Raw genomic sequence first — 23,974 nt, forward strand, 5'->3', positions numbered from 1 at the left:
GCTCTTACATCCGAGCAGATGCTTTGCGTTGCCTTACGTTTCTTTGTGAATTGTAGTTTTGTGTATAACATCGGGGATGCAGAACATATTAGTAAGGCTACTGATTGCAGAGCGGTCAGGAAAGTGTGCCTTAAGCGCTTTCTGACCATTTTTGTATTGTTTCCTGATAAAATAGTATTCTGTTCTTCCGGTTTCACCTCTGATATTATAACAGTTGGGAATTTACTCTAAAATAGTTCTTAATTACTAACTACAAATTACATCTCCAACCAGTCTAATTAGATTAATGTAATAATTACTATCTCTAGAAAGTATTGGTCTACTTACTAATTTGGTCTATTTACTTATTAATTACTTTCAAGAAATGAACAATATACAATTGCATGAATTATCCTTGAATTGAACAAAGTGTGTAACTAGAGGGAGAAGTTTACATTAAAAATATAACTTTTAAAGATTATATACACACACACACACACACACACACACACACACACACACACACACACACACACACACACACACACACACACACACACACACACACACACACACACACACACACACACACACACACACACACACACACACACACACACACACACACACACACACACACACACACGGGGGGCACGGTGGCTTAGTGGTTAGTACGTTTGCCTCACACCTCCAGGGTCGGGGTTCGATTCCCACCTCCACCTTGTGTGTGTGTGGAGTTTGCATGTTCTCCCCGTGCCTCGGGGGTTTCCTCCGGGTACTCCGGTTTCCTCCCCCGGTCCAAAGACATGCATGGTAGGTTGATTGGCATCTCTGGAAAATTGTCCCTAGTGTGTGATCGCGTGAGTGAATGAGAGTGTGTGTGTGCCCTGCGATGGGTTGGCACTCTGTCCAGGGTGTATCCTGCCTTGATGCCCAATGACGCCTGAGATAGGAACAGGCTCCCCATGACCCGAGGTAGTTCGGATAAGCGGTAGAAAATGAATGAATGAATGAATACACACACACAACAGTTTAAAAATGTATGTTATATATATTAGAACACATTTTTAAAATACACCTTTTAAAATTTGATGTTAAATCCACTATAGTTTTATACAGCAGTGTTGCTTGTTCATATTCTCCATACACTTGCATGAGCACTTCCGGTTCTGCTGAACAGAAAACAGACTTTTCTTTTGTCTGACGCTGTTGCCATGGTGACTCGTTATATCTGCGCTCCATTGATAATGCCTTTTTTTAAGTTGTAGTGCACGCGCTTAACTCAGAGTCAGTCAACTTAGAGTTGATAAAACTAACTCTTTTCAGCTGTTCTGTAACCGAAAACTTAGAGTTTCCCAACTCAGGGTTCAAGTTTAAACTCAGAGTTGGTTGAACCTCCTTTCTGAAACGGCACCCCGGGAATCTTGTTCTGTTGTCGTGCTTGTGGACTACAGATTTCTAAAATGAGGGAGGGGCTAAAAATCCCCAAAAAAATTGAGGGTACGGATTGTTAACTCTTGTTGACCAGGCGGGCTCCGTAAGCGCTAATTGAACCGTGCGTAGCGCAGTAAGTCTTTGTTGTATGTTTTATTTGGTGCATTGGAGCAGTTAGGTTTATTTTTTTACGTTTTACCAGCAAAACCATGCATCAGCGAGGGCAGGTCGTTAACTCGTGATGTGTCTTTGTGTCTTTGTCATAGAATGCGTCATTTGGGTACATTGGGTACGTGTCCGCTGAGATTGATGAGTCAAGCGCATTTTACATTATAAATACGATCGGTTCTGTGCTGCATTTGTTTTCCCGGCATTTCCCGGAGATTTCCGCTGTTTTTAATCGTAACACATTTCATTAGGCAGCATGATTTATGTCGCTGCGCTTTTACAGAAAACCCCTCCATCTGTGTTGTGTACATTGTCCCCCTCTTACATAGGTGCATTAAGCCCAGACTGTTTCGTGACGTGGTGCGTTATTATTATTAGTTTTAGTATTAATAGCAGTAGCATTAAGGATATCTAGACACAGGGAGAAGAGTGTCAGCAAGATTCAAAGGAAAGGTGTAGAAGACTAGTGAGGCCAGCTATTCTGTATGGGTTAGAGAGGATAGAATGAGATGGTTTGGACATGTACAGAGGAGTGAGATGGTTATATTAGTAGAAAGATGTTGGAGATGGAGCTGCCAGGTAAGAGGTCAGGAGGAAGGACAAAGATGAGATATATGGATGTGTTAAATGAGGACATGAAGGTAATTGGTGCGATAGGAAAGGATGCTGAGGATAGACTTAGGTGGGAGCTGATGATTCGGTGTGGCAACCAATAACGGGGAAAGGCCCAAAGTAGACGAAGAAGAAGTAGTAGTATTAAGGAAGTAGTCATTAGAGGATGGGTACATTTTGGGCTGAAGATGTGCCAAGAAAACATGCGCCAAATCCATCATTTTAATACTGTAACATGTCTCCTTTTAGTTAACCAATCCCCTGATACTAATCTACTCTTAGGTATACAGATGTTTGGTGAGTGTATATGTGCTTGAGGATTATCTTCTGCAGCGTATTGTTATCATGATGTTAAGTATTATTCGGTTATTTTATCGTGTCAACATACATAAAAAGAGCATTATTTTGAGCAGGAATTTGGGTGAAGTATGGAGTCCTGGATACCTGCTCTATTATCTGTCCTCGTGCTAAATCCATTCAGAACTTCAACACTTAAAGGTTTGTGCATGATTTTTGGTTATTGCTCAACATGTGTAGAAAATGGTCATATTTACATAGAACATATAATAAAAACTAAAAAAATTAACCTTAAAGACTCAAATAGTTTTTATTAGCTCAAGTTTTTTTGTTGCTGAAAAGAAATCCTAATCAGTGTATTAATTTGCTGTTAATTAATTTGCTGTTTTTGCTAACTCTGTCTGCTTTGTGTTTTCAGTTCCACCTCTTAATTACTGTTATACGGATGATACCTGCGGTAAATCCTAACACCCTTTGCCTTTTTTTTTTTTTTAAATCACTTTTCATCAGAATTACAGTCCAAATATAATTTCAGAACCCTACAAAGTCACATGACATTTACTGATCATTACAGTATTGGCTCATTTTTTTGTGAAGCAAAACCAAAAATATTTGACCAAATTTTCAAAATAGTTTTGGCTGATTTTCTTCATATGTGTGTGCATACTGTCCCCTCCGAAAGCATTGCAACTGCAAGGCTGTTGTTTTTGGGCAACATGAGACAACAAATCAGAATTACAGCTTTATTTTAATTTGAATTTTAAAATGTTAATATGTTAAAAGACTTAAATGAGCATGGCGCCTTTTGATGGCAGACCACATGGTTTTTATGTTAAAGGCTGAATTGCAGAAGTGGAAGGTCATTTGATTCCCTTTGTAGCCAGTAAAAATTCATTCATTCATTCATTCATTCATTCATTCATTCATTTTCTACCGCTTATCCGAACTACCTCGGGTCACGGGGAGCCTGTGCCTATCTCAGGTGTCATCGGGCATCAAGGCAGGATACACCCTGGACGGAGTGCCAACCCATCGCAGGGCACACTGACACACACACTCTCATTCACTCACACAATCACACACTACGGACAATTTTCCAGAGATGCCAATCAACCTACCATGCATGTCTTTGGACCGGGGGAGGAATCCGGAGTACCCGGAGGAAACCCCCGAGGCACGGGGAGAACATGCAAACTCCACACACACAAGGCGGAGGCGGTAATCGAACCCCCAACCCTGGAGGTGTGAGTCAAACGTGCTAACCACTAAGCCACCGTAACCCCCCAGCCAGTAAAAATATTTAATAATATATAATATCAATAGTCAAAAGCGAGAGCTAAATCTTCCAAGAGATCGGCTCGTCCTCCTTTTACGGCACCATACGGTGCATCACGGATGACGTATTTTTCTTGGTTTAACCCAAAAGTGTTCATTGCCCTGGTTCACTCAACAAAAAGCCAATAGGATTTATTTCAGAAAATAAACAAGATTTTTACGTATTCTGCTCATAAAGCTAATCTTCACAGAAGAACATAACTTCCACAAGCCATCAAACTCCTTAATAACTGAACTGAACTGTACTGAGCACAACACACACGCACATCAACTGTATGGACTGCACAGACCGACACCAAATACACACACTTCCAATATACATCCATCAAACTGTTTACATGCTGTTTTTGCACATTGTTTTTGCTCTTTGCACATTCTGTCTCGCATTTCAGTCGATTGCTGTTTTGCACAATCCTTTACAATATCGCATGTAACTGCTGCTATATTACTGTGTTCATTCCAGTATTTCTGCACACGTAATATTGTTGAACACACAGTATTTACACTCGTCAGTGCTGTTTCTGTTGATTTGTCTTTTGTGTAATGTCTTGTATTTTTTGTTTGCACTGTATTTTTTCCTACACTGTCTTGTTTGTCTTGTTTGTCTCGTCCTGCACTGGTCCAGGTCACACAGATGTCTTTGTTTTATGTAGCACCATGATCCTGGAGAAACGTTGTCTCATTTCACTCTCATTGTACTGCAACAGCTATATATGGTTGAAATGACAATAAAACCTTCTTGACTTGACTTGACTTGACTTAACCAAGTCTAATGCTAACTTATTTCCGGAACTCATTCATGCATCACATTATTTTTGTCAAATTTCAAATTAAATGATTCGTTTTATTTATCTTAAGTCGTGTCTTTGTGTTAGCTGCTTTCTTCATATAGACTTCACTTTTTTATATTCTTTAATGAATGCCAACGATATAAAATGGCTCTTTTTATATGACAGGTCCATATCAGTGGGTGACATCCTTTCCTTCTTGCATCACCAAAGATTCTACACTGCATTCTCCCATCAACCTGAAACATGTTGATATTAGGAACGACTCTGTCGATCCTCTGGAGCTGCGAGGCTTCACTAAACCTCAGAGTTCCTGGACTGTAAGGAATGCCCGTGACACTGGTACGCACCACCATCACTAACAGCGATACCACAACACAGCTGAAAAACATGTGATCCTGTGTTTTATTACTTTAGACTAGTTTTTTATCTCAGAATTAAATTTTCACATTTTTTATGAAATAATACTAACATGTTAATAATCACTACGTGTTGCAAACATACTGTACTGTCTATATTATAGTGCTTTCTTTTCTTTTCACAGAAAATGCTAATGGTTAGATTTAGGATGCATTTATTTCCAGGGATTTCAGAACAGCGTAACAGATATTGCGTCATCGGGTAGGCGTGGCCTATTTGATAATCTAACCCTGACCCTAACCCTAACCGTAGTTTTTGGTTGTTTATCCGTTTTCTAAAATAAATCTACCTGTACGACTGTTTTGTCCTTAGTAGGTATGCTCATTTTTTTTGAAAGAGTGCGAAACGCCCACTTTACATCGTGGTAACGAAACCCCTGGAATTTAGTGAATGGCGGTTAGATCTCTGTTGGTCATCCAATGCGATTCATCCCCAGTTCATGATCTTGCGTTTTCCCTTGGCAATAATATGATCTCCCCTTGCGCCACATTTTGCAACCTTCGGTTAACCATAGACTATCAACTGTCCTTTTCAGTCTCTTGTCATTTGAAGACCGGACTACTGCGACTCACTGCTGTCAGGTCTACTTATGAATGCAATTTGTCCTCTGCAGATGATCTAAAATGCAGCCGTATGACTTGTTTTCACCCTGCCTAAATTCTCACACACCACCCCACTGCTGTTGTTCCTCCACTGGCTTCCGGTTGCTGCAAGCATCAGATTCAAAACACTGATGCTTGCCTACAAACCCAAAAACAGACCACATCCGCCTTAAAGAGCTCAAAGCTCTTACCACTCCTCACACTGCACCTCGGTCCCTCAGATCTACCAGCACTGCTCCACTGGTCCCACCATCTCTCAGGGTAAGAGGTAGGTATACAGCAAGACTCTTCTCTGTTCTGGCACTGAGGTGGTTGAATGAACTTCCACTAGATGTCCGAACAGTTGAGTCACCGACTGTCTTCAAACGACAGGTGAAGACCTTCATCTTCCTGAAACACTTCAACTAGGACTTTTTCCCTGTTTGTTTTATGTGAGTAAAAAAAACAAACCCGAACAGAGTTCTAGGTTGATGGTATCCTCAGTCTGTGACAAACTGAACCAGTGTTAATGTATTCATTGGTAGATTTAAAAGCACTGTTGTATGTCGCTCTGGATAAGGGCGTCTGCCAAATACCGTAAATGTAAGTTTTGTGTGTCTCTGTGTGTGTCTGTGTGTGTGTGTGTTTGATTAGTTGCTGTGGAGTTTCAAGCAGGCATGAGTGCGAACGGTGGCAGTATAAAGCATAATTACCGAATCGTTGAGATGAGATTCCACTGGGGAACGAATATCACCAACGGATCAGAGCATAAACTTGATGGCCGGAGGTTTCCTATGGAGGTAAACACACAGACACACACACACACACACACATAGACAGGGGATATATTCTCATCTACCTGAATGCACATTAATTCAGCTATGCAAACAGTGCATGAATCAGTAAATTGTTGTTTGTGTGTGTGTGTTTATTAGATGCAAATTGTGGGTGTCGCTCATGGATTCGCTGATGTGGAAGCCGCTTCTGCTAATCAGTCAGGCCTGCTTATGCTGGGAGTCTTCATTGATGTAACATGATCTTTTAATGTTTATCACAGAACTGACAGGTGCAACTTTCACAGATCCTGAAAAGAAAAAAATCTTAAAACTTAAAAATTTAGTTGAGACAAACTGGTTCTCGAGAGTATGGTGTAAAATATTACAGATGTTTTTATGACACGGGCTGATCTTTCTGATCAGACTCCTCAGAGAAGTGTGTGGGCGTGGCTTAATATTCAAAATAATAATTTAATATTCGAACGAGCACTTAGAGTCACAGACTGTCAGAAAGTTATCGTGTGAGTGAAGGTTGTGCGGCATTATTTATTAACGTTTGTTTTTTTAGATCGCCTCTGCTGAGAATAAAGCATTTAAAGCATTATCTCAGGCTGTGTCCAATGTGAAGTACCCAGGTGAGGTGAAACGTTGTGTGTCAAGCACAAATCGGTGTTAACCGTTCGCTCTGTAGACTCCACCCACTTTCCATTTTGTCTTCCAGGTGATTCCATCAGCGTGACTCCTCCAGCACTGTCGGACCTCCTTCCTGAGGACCGTAAATACTATCAGTATCACGGAGGCCAGACCGTTCCGCCCTGCCGCCAGACCGTGACTTGGATTGTATTTGAGAAGCCCATTTTTATCTCCAGAGAGCAGGTTAGAACAAATAATTGTATTATACACACTCCCAGTTAAAGGGGCGTGAAACTGGATCTTTCGTACTTTTTCAATTATTTGTTCTACGATTCTTGTCAGATTGTCTCAGAGGAAGAAAAGGAAATAAATAGTTAATGCTTTCGGTACAGAGACATTGAATTATTTAGGCTTTTAGTCTTTATTTAGGCTTTGTACCAGACTGAGGTCAATACGTAGCTATAAATGGATAAAACGTATGTGGTACCAGAAATAAAGAAAGAAATAAAGCAACATGTTTTATGATTAATAATAATTTCACAGGGGGAGGCACGGTGGCTTAGTGGTTAGCACGTTTGCCCCACACCTCCAGGGTTGGGGGTTCGATTCCCGCCTCCACCTTGTGTGTGTGGAGTTTGCATGTTCTCCCCGTGCCTCGGGGGTTTCCTCCGGGTACTCCGGTTTCCTCCCCCGGTCCAAAGACATGCATGGTAGGTTGATTGGCATCTCTGGAAAATTGTCCGTAGTGTGTGAGTGCGTGAGTGAATGAGTGTGTGTGTGTGTGTGTGTGTGTGTGTTTGCCCTGCAATGGGTTGGCACTCCGTCCAGGGTGTATCCTGCCTTGATGCCCGATGATGCCTGAGATAGGCACAGGCTCCCCATGACCCGAGGTAGTTCGGATAAGCGGTAGAAAATGAGTGAATGAATGAATAATTTCACGGCACAAATTACTGTGGTGTAAGAGGAACAAAACACCTGTGATTTTACAGGAAATACAGTGATACTGTTTCCCCATTTTGTCACTGATTATTGTTTTACAGTCAGCATTTTGTGGCTCAACAAATATTGAACTGTTTCCTTATCAATATCTTGAGGAAGCTTCGGTGTTAAATTGAAATTATTTCCTTATTATCCTGTCTGATTGCTTGTCAGTCAGAAATAAGTGAGAAAGATTTTCCCTTCTTTTTGCTGTTTCAGTATTTGCCATTCGTCACACGTCTGTATTACACGGATAAGAGCGACACTGCGGAGAAGTTACTGGTGGAAAACTATCGATTCATTCAGCCGCGCTTGAACCGTCAAATCTTTGTGTCATCTGCAGTAGATCTCACCTCTGGCTCTGCAAGCGCAGCTGCTCTAAACCAGCACGCATCCATCATCATGCTCCTCATCCTCATCAGCACAATGCCTTAACATCAAACATGAAACTTTTCTCATAATTATACTTTCCATTCCATCAAACCAGCATTGTTAGAGTGTTTGAATGCTTTCTATTTCAATCATCTCATTTTTTTTAATATCATAACCAAGAGAAAGCATTGCAAACCCAAAAATGCCATGACAAGGAACGTTTACACAAAAAAAAAAAAAAAAAAAAAACAGTGATAAAATCTTCTTTACTAATTTTTTGTTCTCATACTTTTATTCTTTTAGAGCTTTCACCTGGACATGGCATGGTCTGGGATTGGATGCCTGTGCAAGAATTCATTTAATTCAACATAACCTTAATTGTCCCTAAAGAACAATTGATAGCACGTAGGCATGAAAGAAAATCTAAAGGAAAAACCACAAGCTGAATGAAGCATGCAGAAATACACCTCAAATGTCCAGTAAATGTCAGCGTTTCTTCGGGATTCGATGAGTCTGTTCCATCGTATCACAACGATTATTAGACGGGAGATTGTTCTGTAAATTGTGAAAGTTTTTTTTTCTAAATACCTAGACAGGTCCTCTATTTTTTTTTACTGCTATTAAAGCATTTTTTGTCTCTTTATTAATATTATATAATATTAATTCCTGTGCAAGAACAAGTTTGCAAGTTTGATTTTGACATTGTGGGTACAAAAAAAACAAAAAAAAACATTTTATTTTTGCCATTTACCTGACTTAAACAATATTTAAAAGGGTACTTTTGGTGACATAACCTTATTTATTAGGGTTACACAATGAAGCCAGTAAGAATCCTGGCAGGGCAAGTAAAAAACTGAACCATTAGATTTCCTCCAGATTTCCTCCAGCATTTAATGGACAACCATTAAACGGGCAGCTTAGTGTGTACTGTACTGTTACTTGTTATTTGAACTAGCCGAATACATGTCTAGGTTTGACATTAGAAATATAAATATTTGTCAACAGAAATATACTGCTGGAATATTTGTTTTGTCTAGTTTGCCCTGGTGGACATGGCACACTGCAATACTGTTCGGTCTCGCTTGTGTCATCATTGATCTGAGCCATGTTTTTATTCTTCTGAGCACTCTGATGGACCTGTGGTTGTTTGTAAGGCTCTATCCTTCTATGCTTGTGACTGGTAGTTGTTTGTGACTAGAAATTGTTATTGCCAGTGATTGTTTTTTGTAGAAAATGACAAGGACAGGAGTGGAGACGAGTTGTCGTGACTTAGGTTCGTAAACAGCTTATAGTAAGCCTTGGTAAGGATAAGATTAGCTTGATCGGGAGGTGAGCATGCGTTGTGCGTGTAAGCCAATGACTGATGATTTTTTTTTTCCTCTAAATGGTTTCTTGTTTGAATAATGCATATACATAAAATCTTGATGTAATCAATGATCTGCGCCCTGCCTCGCTAATGCTACAGGAGGAGTTTGGGTCCTGTTGTGTAGCCGCACACAATAAAGTTGTGAAACCTTTTTACTTTTGTCCGTGCCTACCAGTGTGATACTTTATACTTTATTTTTCTCAAAACTTAAAAATTCCACAACAAGTTGGTGTTTTGGCAGGATTCTGCCTTTGAAAGTCGACTCCGGTGATTCCCGGGGAGGCTCGCGAGCGCTTGAGAATTAAAGGCTGTTAACTTCACCTCAAACCGCAAAATTGGCCCTAAGCGTGATATGACTCAGGAGCCGACCGTGAGCCGACTCAACACTGGACACGTGGGAGGTGAGATAACATGTAAAATAATTGTAAAGTTGTAAGAGTTTTGAGAAAACCATAGTTAAATTGATTAGAGTGACATAGTAAAATGATACTGTTGGTTATCTCTGTGTAGAAAGAGCTGTACAGACAGGATTTAGACCTGGATCTGTCGACAGGTTAGGGACCCGTATAGGCACCTAGTGCATGGCCTAGAGAACAAAAACCTCTCTCGGCATCATCTGATGGCACTCGGACGGCTGAAAACAACCTGACAACGCTTTCAATTTGATCAAACAGGCCTCTCAGTTTAACTGACATTCCTCTAAGGATATTAGCCACTTCAGTGCTAGATCTAAAAGTGTTTCAGGAGCGAAACATGGCTAGCTGGAGTTTTAGATTGTCCCTGTTCAGTTCTGAATTCTGATCAACAATGTCACTCACTTTTCAAGTTAGTAGAGTTTCCTCTAACATCTGCAGAACATCTAGATCTGGTTGATTGAACATGTCCCTATATTGAACATGTACCAGTAGCCTGTATATAATCATTAACGTCACGTCTTGACGCAGAGATTTGGCACTTCATACAACAGAATATACCTGCAGCCTACATTACACCTTAGAGAAAAATAAGGGAAAGCCAATCATATTGGAGAAGTGAGTTACGGAGGCTGGATTCGTTGCAGAGAACGAGATCTATTAACAGTTTGTGTACCACAAATTGCTCTATTTTACAGAATGTGGTTGTAAAAAATGTTTAATCTTTTTAGTCATTTAATTATTGGATTAAATAAATGTTAAATAAAATAGTAAAAAAACTCAAATTATTGCTAGGGACAATTCAGTGTTCCCTGGATATTGGTGGGGACATGTCACCCTTGGTCAAACAATAAGACTGAACTACAGAATAAACATAAATATGCATAAAAATAAGCAAAACTTAACACCATATGGATCATATTTGATACATGAGTTTTTGAGACCTCTGAAACACCTGCATTATCAATACTTTCCTCAAAAACCTATTGTATACAATCTGAGACTGGTCTTCTGCCCCTAGTGGAATTATCCATGCTCTGCAGTCAATAGCAGGCATTAGGCCAGGGTTCTCATACTCACATTTGCTTGTGGCCACTGCTGAGAATGACATTATAACATTTACACAAACAAAGCACAATATTTTTGGAGATGTACTTTATTTAAAGTCTCGCAGGAGGGTCATTGTAACATCTACACAAAAGGAAAGCACAATATTTTTGGAGATGTACTTTTTACTTGACCATACTTAAATTTAACGTTGCCAGATATTTACATACGTGGAGGTCATTCTTTCAGGAACCGTCCCATCACGTTTTTGGTTTTAACTGTGCTTCTCTGAATTTAGCTTTTAGCTCACAGTTGACTACAAGTCATGACTACAAGTCATTAAGTTCCATCAACAACAGGTTTTTGCTATAAGCGGAGTTTTCAGTACCTCGTAAAAGTACAGTACATCACCATATCGTCGCTGTCGGGCGGAATCCTCGTATCTCCAAAACCGTTATTTTTCAGGAAATGAAAAAAAACGCCGTACCTTATCTGCAGTGCACAGGGTTTAGTCCACATTACAGTGGATTGTCTTGCGCTAAATTCCTGTCCTCAGATGAGCACCAAAACTAGCGGAGGTCAAGATTTTTTTTTCTTTGAGCCCAGTGTTTTGAAGACATTTACCTCAGAAGACGTGTTGATTCGTTGCGACTCTTATTAAGGAGAAATATGCCGCGCAGAAGAGGTGGAGTTACGAGGTTTCTCAGACAGTTGAAGTGTCCAATAGAGTTAAGAGATTTGCGCTCAAGCTATTTTCAAGACTTTAAATTGGTTAATAACTTGTAAAAATAACAGACCCACGTGGGGACTGACCAATAGCATCGATATGTGAAAAAATATGAAATTTGGACATACGAGGTTTCCGCCCGACAGCGACGATATGCTGATTTTATTTCTTCTAAAAAGAGAAAACGTAAATGGCTGGCTGAGCATTGTCATTTTTGTGTGCGCTTTCCACAAGCGCAACAGAGTAAACGTTTAGCTTTGCTGCGTAACTGATCATAAATGTCACTTGACAGCTCACCGATCCAGCTCGCTAGCTTTCTTAAAGAAAAACCGCCAATCTGACGTTTTACATACAGTAGCCTATATGATTTCACGTCTATATGTACACATAAAACCTTTCACTTCAAAAATATAATTTAAATTGCTTTAAAAAAAAAAATTCAGGGACATCTTTGCTCATTTTGAAAAAAGTTCTGATAAAAATAACATATGTTGATACTGATGGTTTAATTTGAACATTACTTTATTGAGGCAACGAATTTTAAATTCATATTTTATTCAGAATGTTATAGTAAAATTGTGTTGAATATAAGTATATCAAATATGACACAGCAGGTTTATAAGGTCATTTACCCACCCTAGACATCACTGTATTGCATTCGATCCACATTTTTCCTGTTACAGTGCCAAATATAGATTTTTATACGTTTTTAATATTAATTAAACTAACCAAGCTTAAACTGATTCCAATTTAATAGTGGTATTGAAACATTTACAGTGCTGGTTGAAAGTTTGTGAAGCCTTTAGAAACGTCTATATTTCTGCTTGAATGTGACCCAAAACATGTCCTAAATAGTCTTAAAAATAAACAAAGTGAATGCAACTCTTCTTCATAGTTAGCAATGCTTGCTAGGTAACTTACCTCACTAAAATATCTAAAATATCACAAAAATGTAAAATACATTGTGCTTGGATTGAAAATAAATACAAATAATATATATAAAGTACATGGCAGTTTTTTATGTATTGCTAAACAGCTTATTTCCATGTAACATTATCACCATCACCATCACCATCATCTGTTATCACCTACTATTTTCCTACTGCCTACTTTCCAAAATATTCAAAAATCTGAATGATACTGCAAATAAAATGACTGAAAACAAGCGATGTGATCGTTTTATTTTAAAACGCTTCTTCTATTATCAGCACTGTTTCACTCATTATCTATAAAATATGTTTGCAATGAAAGTTACAGCTACTCAAGACCTCTAATCACTGTAAAAAAATACCTAAATTCTCCACCGTGCAGTCAATGACTTTTCCGAACATATACTTATCCATCATTATCGGTGTCTTTAGTGAAAATGATATATTATTGGCTGGTAGTTATTAGCTAGTTAGGTATATTTAGCCTTTACGCTACATCACTACAGGGAAAAAACAGCTCTGGCAGAACACATTGCATCATGTTCAGTAAACAATTAGCGTTAAGGGACACTCGACAGAACACAAACACAGACTCACAATCATTACAAGCAATATGTGAAACGCCTCTTTAGCCGTACAAGATTTAGCAGAATTTAGGCTTTTTAAATATCTTCCACTGTGAGCTGATCTTCATATAAACTTTTGCCTGCGTAAACCTCTATTTTTGTTTGCATCCACATGTTAGGCTTTATCCCACCACACCATGGAGCATGTTCTGGAAATCATGGACATATAAGATGACTATGATGACTCCGTGACGAGATCTTGTCGCATTCTCAGCATGATCTTATGGTCCTTAACATTAAGTTGCAGCTTTGTTCACATGTGGTTTAGAGTACACAGACTTCTTACCATGCTGAGTAACAACAAGGGATGGAAGCAGATTGGACATCGGTAAAGTGCCACTCCTGGTGTTTGTGCTTTCAGCGTTTCGGCCCCCCACAGGCTCGGACATGCAGCGAGGCCGGAATGCTTGCCCCGTGGAGTTCTTTGGAGCCACGCTGGTCAAGGTGCGTCTCAGGATGCGTCTTTTGGTCCCTCCTGGTAGTGGAGGGACAGAAACAGTTGTGTTTGTGTTAGCATCAGATAGTTCTTGCAACAATTTATCTATGTTGCTCCGAGACTCCTGTCTAAGCAGATTTAACTCATCGGACACCTCCTTCCTCAGACCTTCTATGCTGTTCAGAATCTGCTTGAGAAGAATCACACACTCATCCTTTTTGCTCTCCTCCATTGTCTGCTCATTCTCCAACTCCTCTGACGTCTCTTCCCTGATTTCCTGAGTTTCGACCTCCGTCCTAGGTGAGTTGTCCTCTAAGCCGTCTTGTTCCACTTTGGTCCTGTCCAGCTGCCTGGTGACTTGCTGCACCAGCTGCAGCATTCCCATCTTGCTCGCCTCTTGACATGGCTGCCCTCGAATCTGATTTCTCACTAGAGAGAAAACAGACTGTACTCTTCCTGGTTTGTTCTGGGAAGCAGGCCGTTCCTCACTGTCTACCTTCATCTGGTCGGGTGTGAGAGCAAGAATAGCAGTGACGTTGCCTTCTTTCCCAGCTTGTACCTTTTCCTCGCCTTCAACTTCTCCTCTGCTATTTTCCTCCACTTGTACTTCGAGCTGATCAGGTACAGTCGTCAGTTCATTCTCAGCCGTCCTTTCGCCCATGATGAGTTGTTCTATATCTTTTATTCTCTCCGCTTACTTTTGAGTTGTTCACTGATCCCTTTCTTCTTCCCGAGTGTCTTTGTGATAGCGTGAAAACTGATGGAGTAACCTAACAGGGACTTATTCCCCACAGAGATGCCACCTAACCAACACACTTCTGAGAAACTTACAAACTCTTCTCAGGGGAAATACACCATTACCTAATGCACTTTGAGGTTAATTCCCTGAAACAGACCCTCAAACACACATTTCAACTCCAGACCTTTCAATCTGACCTCTAAGGACAACATAATGTTCTGTGTTACATTCTACTCTCTGTAGACTATGCTGTCGTTATCTTTTCTGCATCAGAACTAAGATCTCTGTTTGCTTTTATACTCGAGCGCTGGTACAGTATTACGATGAAATGAGATTACTGCCAGAGCGATGCTGGGTTCATTAAGTGCACATGCAGAATTCAACCAATGTAACACCGTGTTGAAAGGAGTGCACTTAACCGTTTATAATGAAGTCCCATGATACACAAGGGTGCAAACGCTTCTGGGAATAACATTGAGGAATAGGGGGATAAAAAAAGAGATCAGGTGGAGCAGAATGCGAGACATTATAGACAATTAGACTGTATAGACACTCTGAAAAACAACAGAAAACACACATATGGAGCTGAAAAGTGGTGTGACTGGGAGGAGTGAGACTTCAGAATGACTTTGCACTTTCTGCTATCTGTGATCCTCCAAATCCAAAAACTTCATGTTCGTAATCTGTGAAGTTGAACTTATTATGAGCGGAGTACGAACACGACGAACGAAGTAGTCGTGCATTTTTAAAAGAAAGTAGACAGAATAAGTTACGTGATAAAGGATAACTCGTATCTTATATTTTACATAGTCCACATCATCACGAAGCAGAGAGGAGAAAATCCAGCCAGCCAATGAGGAACCAGAACAGCTGCACCTCCTCTTTTCTCTGTGCTCCATATGGGCAAACAGCTGGATGACCATTAAAAACCCATGTAAAAGCTGCTACTGACGTAAAGAGAGATGCTGTGCTTTTACAATATCCATGCTTTTTTAATCAAAATGCCATCTCTCTTTACTTATTTTTAAACACGTAGGCTGGAAAGTATCATCAAAGGTCAAGATACACATACAGACGCTTCCTTAACGTCCTGTTTAATACAGCATATAATCCAGTGATGACAAACACGTAATGAAGATTGACATGTTTTAGATTTCAAGGATAGATCTAAATGTTTATTGCTTTAAAATGTAGATGCTTTTAGAGTCACCCAACATTAATATGTACGTTTTTTACATTAAAATGTCGTGGTCAGGGTTGTATTTGAGCTGTTATATGATCTCTGGATTATGACCCGCCTTCTCTGAGGCAGCGCTATGAGATCCTCCCTCTATTTATATTTGGGACCAGAACACAAATTTCACCTTGAATCTCAGGAGCTGCAGCACATCAAAATGGTGAGCTGACGTTTTTTCTTCTCTTCTTTGCATTTTTAAAATATTCTCTTTATATAAGATACAGACAAACTTAAAAATGCTGAGTTTTTTATTTTTTATTTTTTTTTTTTAGACTTCCTACTCGGATAAAGGTGAAAAAGTAGGTGCATTAACGATGTCTGCTGTATAGTCTGTTTTATTTCTCTTTGGGTCATTAAATAATTCCAGTTCATTTTTTTTCCTTCATGTTTATTGATTGATAATTCAATTCGAACCCCTGTTTATTACATGTTTTATTTATTCCCCCTGATTTATTTGATTCTTTCTCTGAGTCAGCACGAGCAGGGCAAGTTCATCAGCTTTGACCACCTCACTTTCTGGGTGGGAAACGCTAAGCAGGTATGCTTTATTTATTAATAACGACGTGGTTTCTTCTGTTTTTACTTTATTGTGCATTAAACCCAGTGAACCTCAGAGGAGTTTCTGTGCTGAAGGATGCTATTGGCTCTCCAGAGGGGAGGAGACGTCGAAGTTAGAGAAAACTCCATCCTTTGGCTAATTTGATCCATCCTGGAAGTTTTTCTAGCATCCACCTCTCATTTGTCCACTCGGGGTTTTTCAGTGTAATGTTTTTGTCTAGATGACATGTTCAGGGTTCATGATTTTAAGGGATGAAACAAAAAATTTATAATAATAAAAAAAAAAATTTATGAGAAAAGAAACAGGGGACACTAGTCTATCACAGGACACCACACACACACACACACATTCTGACCTGTAACTCCACACGTATGATTTTTTCTGTTTTTATATATATATATATATATATATATATATATATATATATATATATATATATATATATATATTTTTTTTTTTTTTTTTCCAGGCCGCTTCCTTTTACTGCAACAAGCTTGGATTTGAGCCTCTGGCATACCGCGGCCTGGAGACAGGCAGCCGTGATGTCGTCTCTCACGTGGTCAAGCAGGGAAAGGTGAGACATTAAATATCTCCAGTGGTGAAAAACCATCTCTACCATTTATTTAGATTCACACTGACACACGTCAGCACTGTGAGAGGTAATGAAATTTCAGCACTAACACACTTCAAGGTACGAGATGTAAAAGAGACGGAAATATGCAGATTAAAAGAGAATAGTTGATATTTTAATTGATGGTAATTTTTTGGTATAAAAACATATTTCTATGTAATAGAAACATATTTCTATGTAAAATGTTGCCAGCATTGTTACTGACTTCAGTATTAATACTTCATAAATGAATGTGAAAAAGATGCTTAAAGTAAACATTACTCAAGAATTTATAAAGATGAGCAGGACACATAGGTCAAAAAACAAGCAGTAAAATATAAAAATTGTACATTTTATAACCATTACTTTGTTTAATTTTATAAAAAATCACCAAGAATTTTGCTTACGTGAAAACCTGTTTTGTTAAATTTGCTAATAATTTCCTTATGATTTTTTTTCTCTAGATTTTTTGTCAAATAAATCCTACTTTTTTTTTTTTTTTTTACTGTAAACATGTGCTATATTAATATCGTTATTGTGGACAATCAACATTGTGCATGAGAACGTCTGAGAAAGACAAGACGGTGCTTACTGCTAATATCCTTATTCACATTTTTTTAAGTCTGGAAAACTGATTCAACGTTAATTTCTTTTTTCCCTCCGATGCAGATTATTTACGTCTTCTCATCTGCGCTCAATCCTGGTAACAAAGGTTAGTGAACTCTGCATGCTAGTGGTTTAGTGGTCACATAAAGAATAAAACACTATTTAAGAAAATAATCAAATCCCCAAAACCAAAAAGATTATTTTTTATTTTCTTTATTTTGCGATATCTTTTCTTTCTCTTATTCCACAGTGGTTTTTCTGGACACTAGCAGCTGAATCCTTTCTAATTTAATGTTATGTAATGTTTTTTAGTTACGCAAACAAAAAGAAATATAGGAAGAAACAGAAGATAATAAAATATAGGAAAATAGAATATAGTAAAATATCTGAACTGCCTCGGGTCACGGGGAGCCTGTGCCTATCTCAGGCGTCATCGGGCATCGAGGCAGGATACACCCTGGATGGAGTGCCAACCCATTGCAGGGCACACACACACACACGCTCATTCACTCACACAATCACACACTACAGACAATTTTCCAGAGATGCCAATCAAACTACCATGCATGTCTTTGGACTGGGGGAGGAAACCGGAGTACCCGGAGGAAACCCCCGAGGCACGGGGAGAACATGCAAACTCCACACACACAAGGCGGAGGCGGGAATCGAACCCCCAACCCTGGAGGTGTGAGGCGAACGTGCCAACCACTAAGCCACCGTGACCCCCATAGTAAAATATGAAAGACATAATATAATATTGTTATAAATATATATTAAAATATAATAAGATATAATGTAATGGAGTATAAACAGAGCGTAATGGGAATGTGTTCAGTGTGTTAAAACGATCTGAAAGTGTAAGTGAAATCCATCATAGTCTGGTTTTATCCAATCAGAGATGGGGCAGCACTTGGTGAAACATGGAGATGGAGTCAAAGACGTGGCCTTCACTGTAGAGGACTGTGATTTCCTTGTGCAGGTAAAGATCATCATCGCTTTACTTCTTCACTTCTTTATCAAGTCACTTCATTTATCTGATGAGCACACAGCCTTAAACGCATCCTAGCGATGTGTCGCTTGCGAACGATTCAACTCATCGGCGCTCTTCTTTCACTGTGACAATATTGTGCAAATCTTAAGTGAATCTTATAAACATCTGAGTTTTGGGTGAAAGCATAATCATATAGAGTGAGTTCTAGTAGGACTGAGAATATTTTTCTCATATTTATGTGAGAGATTATAGATTTATGATTAATTGGCAAAAACAAAGGGGTAAAATGGAACTGAGTCACTTAGGAGTTGACTCATTGGTAAGGTGAGTCAAATGATTTGATTCACTGAAGTGAGCTAAACGTACTGCAAAGTTTTGAACGCGCGTGTGTGTGTGTCTGTGTGTGTGTGTCTGTGTGTGTGTGTCTGTGTGTGTGTGTGTGTGTGTGTGTGTGTGTGTGTACAGAAAGCCAGAGAGCGAGGTGCCATCATCCTCAAGGAACCTCATGTGCTGCAGGATGAGTTTGGCTGCGTGAAATTGGCCGTGCTGCAGACAGTATGTATGGCTTTGTATCATTACCATCCTCTAGCTACTAATCTAATCTAATCTAATCTAATCTTCTAAATCAACAGCTATCAGATTTCTATTAAAGTTATTTACATTGATTTAAGGTGTTTTACCCAGCACTGATGTTCTAGTAATCCTGGGATTTATTAAAAGATAAATAATCAATTAGTGCAGAAGAAACTGGTCCATATAAACACAGTCTGGTCGAACCTGATCTCTCTTTTCAGTCTAATTTTCCTGTTTTCAGTATGGAGACACGACTCACACACTGGTGGAAAGAAACAGATATACAGGACTTTTTCTCCCAGGATTCCACACTCCACTCTTTCGTGATCCGCTCCTGGATCAGCTGTGAGTGAGAAAGCACTAAAAACACGACATATCATGATGTTTAGCAGTTTACGTTTAATTACGGCTTAAACTGTGCTTTCGTCTTTCGCAGGCCAAGCGGTCATCTAGATTTTATTGATCATGTAGTGGGAAACCAGCCAGATAACGAGATGTTGCCTGTGGTGGAATGGTAAGAAAGTAAATGTGTCTAACTTTTGTAATACTCATATATTTGATCATTTATCTACTATTCTGGAAGGTTTTACCAAAAGAAATCTAAATATTTCATTCCAGAGTGTAATATATATTTAATTCTGCCAACATTATAAATCATTTTAGACACAAAGACCACACCTTTTTTTTTTTTTTTTTTTTTACAGTCACTGATAGACATGTGGGGGGGCACGGTGGCTTAGTGGTTAGCACGTTCGCCTCACACCTCCAGGGTCGGGGTTCGATTCCCGCCTCCACCTTGTGTGTGTGGAGTTTGCATGTTCTCCCCGTGCCTCGGGGGTTTCCTCCGGGTACTCCGGTTTCCTCCCCCAGTCCAAAGACATGCATGGTAGGTTGATTGGCATCTCTGGAAAATTGTCCCTAGTGTGTGATTGCGTGAGTGAATGAGAGTGTGTGTGTGTGTGCCCTGCGATGGGTTGGCACTCCGTCCAGGGTGTATCCTGCCTTGATGCCCAATGACGCCTGAGATAGGCACAGGCTCCCCGTGACCCGAGGTAGTTCGGATAAGCGGTAGAAGATGAATGAATGAATGAATGATAGACATGTAGCCACACCTCCTACACTGTGATTGACAGACACAAAGCCACACCTCCCTGGCTTCAGTGTCAGGTCATGTGTTAATCACTGGGCCATAAAGCAAAATGCAGTGAAGTCTAAAAACCATAAATGAAAGCAGGGTTTAGGAGAGGGCGGAGACCTACCGCTCTTGTCCTGACCAATCAGAGTGCAGCTTGTGCACCTTCCCTAGCCTCAAATCTTCTCCGTACTGAAAGCTTTATGTGTCCGTTCCAAAATGGTCATATGTTTATGTTTAAATGCACATATGTATGCTGTGTGTAACCGCTTACTCGATGTAAACGAGTGGTGATGAGTGATGCAGGCTGCAGTTAGATAATGACTGGAAAGAATGAGAAAGAGAGAGATGGGTGTGTTTCTGTAGCTGCCTCTGGGGGCTCAAGAAAGGGGCAAGTCTACATCAAGCTCTGACTGAGCAAAAACCTGGGGGTATCAGTCTGCATATGGAAGCAGTTAAACACACCTCATTTACACCAGTTACACGCAACCACACACACTTTCTAAGAACAGACAGAGGTGCGGGTGTCAATTATTAATACAGCTCACAGATAGTTCTTCAAAATGTATGTGTGTGTGTGTGTGTTTGTGTATATGTGTATATACAGGTACCAGAAGAACCTCCTGTTCCACCGTTTCTGGTCTGTAGATGATAAACAGCTTCAGACGGAGTTCAGCGCTCTGCGTTCCATCGTGGTCGCTAACTACGAGGAGACGGTGAAGATGCCTATCAATGAACCTGCCATTGGTAAACGCAAGTCCCAGATCCAGGCAAGCAGACCATGTCTCCACCACACACGCGCACACACTTCCGGTCATTATGACACTTAGGGTGTGCTGTTATAGGAAAATAATCAACAACAGAGTGGACTGAAGTTACTGTTACTAACCCAAAGTTCACTCTTTTTTCTAGAACATTACCATCTAAAATATGTCCCTGTTATCACTACAGCAACTATAAAGATCATGTCATTAGTTACATAAGTATTTGTGTGTGTGTGTGTTTGTGTGTGTGTGTGTGTGTGTGTGTAGGAGTATGTGGAATATTACGATGGTCCGGGAGTTCAGCACATTGCCATGAACACCTCGGACATTATCAAAGCTGTGAGTAAAAAGCATCTATCATGTCATGTGACTCAAAATGTAAAGTTTGGGTCAAAATACAAATGAAAGGAAAATCTGAGGGAATATTTTCAGATGTGTTTAGTGAGCACGGTCCTTCCACGTTTATGATGTGTGTGTGTTTGTGTGTGTGTGTGAAGATCCGTAATCTAAAGGAGCGTGGCATGGAGTTCATGTCTGTGCCAAAAACCTACTACGAGCAGCTCTACGAGAAACTAAAAAACTCGAAGGTCAAAATCAACGAGGACCTCAGCACTTTAGAGGTCAGTTTCTCTAAAGGAGTCGTTTGGTCTCGACACCAGTCACTACATTTAACAATGCAGCACAGAAACGACCTTATGTTGTTGTTCATCTAGGAGCTGCAAATTTTGGTGGACTACGACGATAACGGTTACCTCCTCCAGATCTTCACCAAGCCGGTTCAGGATCGGCCCACTGTGTTCCTGGAGGTCATCCAGAGGAACAACCACCAGGTCTGTACAATCTGAACTGACAAAGATAAAAAAAATATATATTACATACTATTGTAGAATGTATACAAAAACTCTCTTTAGAGTTTTCAAATAAGGGAATATCTTTCGGGCTGCTGAGTTTATGGTTATAAATTAAATGTTATATGAAAGATAGTGAAAGAAATTGCTGAGAGAGAAAGAGAGAGAGAGAGAGAGAGAGAGAGAGAGAGAGAGAAGTGCTATAATGTAATGTCTCACTTTAATGTTAAAGGGCTTCGGTGCCGGAAACTTCAAGTCTCTTTTTGAGGCAATTGAGGCAGACCAGCATGCCAGAGGGAACCTCACTGTCCTCACGCCCAATGGGACGTCTGAGGAAATCTAACCCAGGACTTGTTTACCAGCATATCCAATCATCTTTATATATATATATAAATGAATATATATATATATATATATATATATATATATATATATATATATGAAAGCTGTGATTTTTTAAGAATATGAAACAGAGCAATATTCTGTAAATGTTTTGTTGTATCACTGAGCCTGTATCACTGTATCACTTTTTATATATATATATATACAATGGATATAAAAAGTCTACACACCCCTTTTTAAAATGACAGTTTTTTTAAATGGAAAATAAGAAATCATGTCAGATGTTTTCTTCCGGTCTCACAGTGAAATACGTCTATAAATTGGAAAAAAACAAACGCTTTTGTAATTGGCGACGTGACTGTGTTTAGAACGAATGAATCCAATCCTGTATCATATAATAAGAATATTTCCATAAATTCAAAAGGTAAATTTGGTACAATAAAGCACATCATGAAATGAACACAGAGTCCATGGTGCAGCATGGTGGTGGTAGCATAATTTTTAGGTCTTTGCAAGTTAAAGGGAATCACAAAAAAAAAAAAAATGTAAATCATAAAGAAAAGTTTCTGATTGTTTATGATGCATTTTAACTTTGAAGATTGGTTTGATTTTATTTTTATGTGTTGTATTTTATCCAGACAACTCTTGCTCTTTTACCAAACAGCTGTTTTTAACCATTGCCAGTAATAAATAAAGAGCCTTCTGGTTATTATGAGAAACAAAATAATCTATTGACGTCTTCATTAATGTCTTAGCAGCAGTGCACGTGCTATTTTACTCTGTATGAAAACATTTATACATTTGTGTTAAACTTGGACAATTATACCTATTATATGACATAATGTGACAGAACAATAAAACATGGATTATTAGCATTTGATAATGTTGTAATCTCATATCGGACATTTTAAACATCATGTATGTAGCCATTAATAGCTTAGATGTGCAAACAGTAGCCCTAAATGGCTACTCGGGGAATTAGCTCAAATGGTAGAGCGCTCGCTTAGCATGCGAGAGGTAGCGGGATCGATGCCCGCATTCTCCAATGAATGTTTTTTGTTAATTTCACATTTTAGTATTAAAAAGTTGTTAAGATTAATGTTTTGTTAATGGACTAAGAGTTATTAAGTATATCTTACAATAATGCTAAGTAAATTAGTGAACTCATACGAACATGCAGCTCCAGTACCACGGTACTACACTACGTGAGTGTGTGTGTATATATATATATATATATATACATATATATATTTATATAAATTATTTTGTAGACTAATACACAGCTAGCAACCTGCCAGCTAGCCAGCCGGATAATTATTATATAAGGTATAAAAATTACTTCCTCTATCATCCGGGGAATTAGCTCAAATGGTAGAGCGCTCGCTTAGCATGCGAGAGGTAGCGGGATCGATGCCCGCATTCTCCACTTATTTATTTTTCTTCTCACCAACAAACCAACAAACAGCACTTCCTATTCCACGCTTCATCTTGAGTATAATATTAAGCCTTTAAAATCTCTAACTACTCCAGGGTTCAACCAGAGCTGGTTAATCTCTGTATGGAGTTTCACAAGTTGTCCTCGAGTTTGTGTAGGTTTCCTCCGAGACGTCTGGTTCCGTCTCACGTGCCAATAGGCAAGCTCTAAATTTCCCCTGT

General features: G+C 39.3%; 2 protein-coding genes and 2 non-coding genes across 5 annotated transcripts; all 4 read left to right on the forward strand.

Annotated features, from left to right (window-relative positions):
- The first annotated feature begins 1,465 nt into the window (after window positions 1–1,465).
- On the forward strand, window positions 1,466–9,900 carry LOC132853987 (carbonic anhydrase 4-like). 2 transcript variants are annotated; one of them, XM_060882085.1, is made up of 9 exons: window positions 1,466–1,546; window positions 2,607–2,691; window positions 2,909–2,947; window positions 4,782–4,955; window positions 6,269–6,414; window positions 6,550–6,642; window positions 6,959–7,025; window positions 7,112–7,266; window positions 8,221–9,900. In XM_060882085.1, the coding sequence occupies exons 2-9, from the start codon at window positions 2,622–2,624 to the stop codon at window positions 8,434–8,436; spliced, it is 960 nt and encodes a 319-aa protein (XP_060738068.1). In that variant the 5' UTR covers window positions 1,466–1,546; window positions 2,607–2,621; the 3' UTR covers window positions 8,437–9,900. The 2 variants fall into 2 exon arrangements, with proteins under 2 accessions (XP_060738068.1, XP_060738069.1); XM_060882086.1 differs by lacking the exons at window positions 1,466–1,546; window positions 2,909–2,947.
- A 6,072-nt stretch (window positions 9,901–15,972) lies between these two features.
- On the forward strand, window positions 15,973–22,344 carry hpdb (4-hydroxyphenylpyruvate dioxygenase b). The gene is made up of 14 exons (XM_060882519.1): window positions 15,973–16,053; window positions 16,166–16,192; window positions 16,369–16,431; window positions 16,922–17,026; window positions 17,732–17,774; window positions 18,565–18,647; window positions 19,125–19,214; window positions 19,474–19,577; window positions 19,669–19,746; window positions 20,972–21,134; window positions 21,396–21,467; window positions 21,626–21,748; window positions 21,842–21,958; window positions 22,209–22,344. Exons 1-14 carry the CDS (start codon window positions 15,973–15,975, stop codon window positions 22,317–22,319), a joined length of 1,260 nt encoding a protein of 419 aa, XP_060738502.1. The 3' UTR covers window positions 22,320–22,344.
- Window positions 22,345–23,290: 946 nt separating this feature from the next.
- trnaa-agc (transfer RNA alanine (anticodon AGC)) lies at window positions 23,291–23,363 on the forward strand. The gene has a single exon. It is a non-coding gene; the product is annotated as a tRNA-Ala (tRNA).
- Window positions 23,364–23,671: 308 nt separating this feature from the next.
- trnaa-agc (transfer RNA alanine (anticodon AGC)) lies at window positions 23,672–23,744 on the forward strand. Its single transcript has one exon. It is a non-coding gene; the product is annotated as a tRNA-Ala (tRNA).
- Window positions 23,745–23,974: the final 230 nt, after the last annotated feature.

Source organism: Tachysurus vachellii, chromosome 11 (genome assembly GCF_030014155.1).
Source record: "Tachysurus vachellii isolate PV-2020 chromosome 11, HZAU_Pvac_v1, whole genome shotgun sequence".
In the NCBI taxonomy this organism is placed as follows: Eukaryota; Metazoa; Chordata; class Actinopteri; order Siluriformes; family Bagridae; genus Tachysurus; species Tachysurus vachellii.

What these genes read in the sequence shown, in the direction of transcription:
- hpdb (XM_060882519.1), top strand. Translation starts at nt 15,973, where the DNA reads ATGAGATCCTCCCTCTATTTATATTTGGGACCAGAACACAAATTTCAC. An exon ending in ACTGTGATTTCCTTGTGCAG is followed by an intron (nt 18,648 to 19,124) that starts GTAAAGATCATC and finishes GTGTGTGTACAG; the next exon opens with AAAGCCAGAGAGCGAGGTGC. An exon ending in GATCCGCTCCTGGATCAGCT is followed by an intron (nt 19,578 to 19,668) that starts GTGAGTGAGAAA and finishes CGTCTTTCGCAG; the next exon opens with GCCAAGCGGTCATCTAGATT.
- LOC132853987 (XM_060882085.1), top strand. Translation starts at nt 2,622, where the DNA reads ATGGAGTCCTGGATACCTGCTCTATTATCTGTCCTCGTGCTAAATCCA. An exon ending in TTATACGGATGATACCTGCG is followed by an intron (nt 2,948 to 4,781) that starts GTAAATCCTAAC and finishes TTTATATGACAG; the next exon opens with GTCCATATCAGTGGGTGACA. An exon ending in TTTTTATCTCCAGAGAGCAG is followed by an intron (nt 7,267 to 8,220) that starts GTTAGAACAAAT and finishes TTGCTGTTTCAG; the next exon opens with TATTTGCCATTCGTCACACG.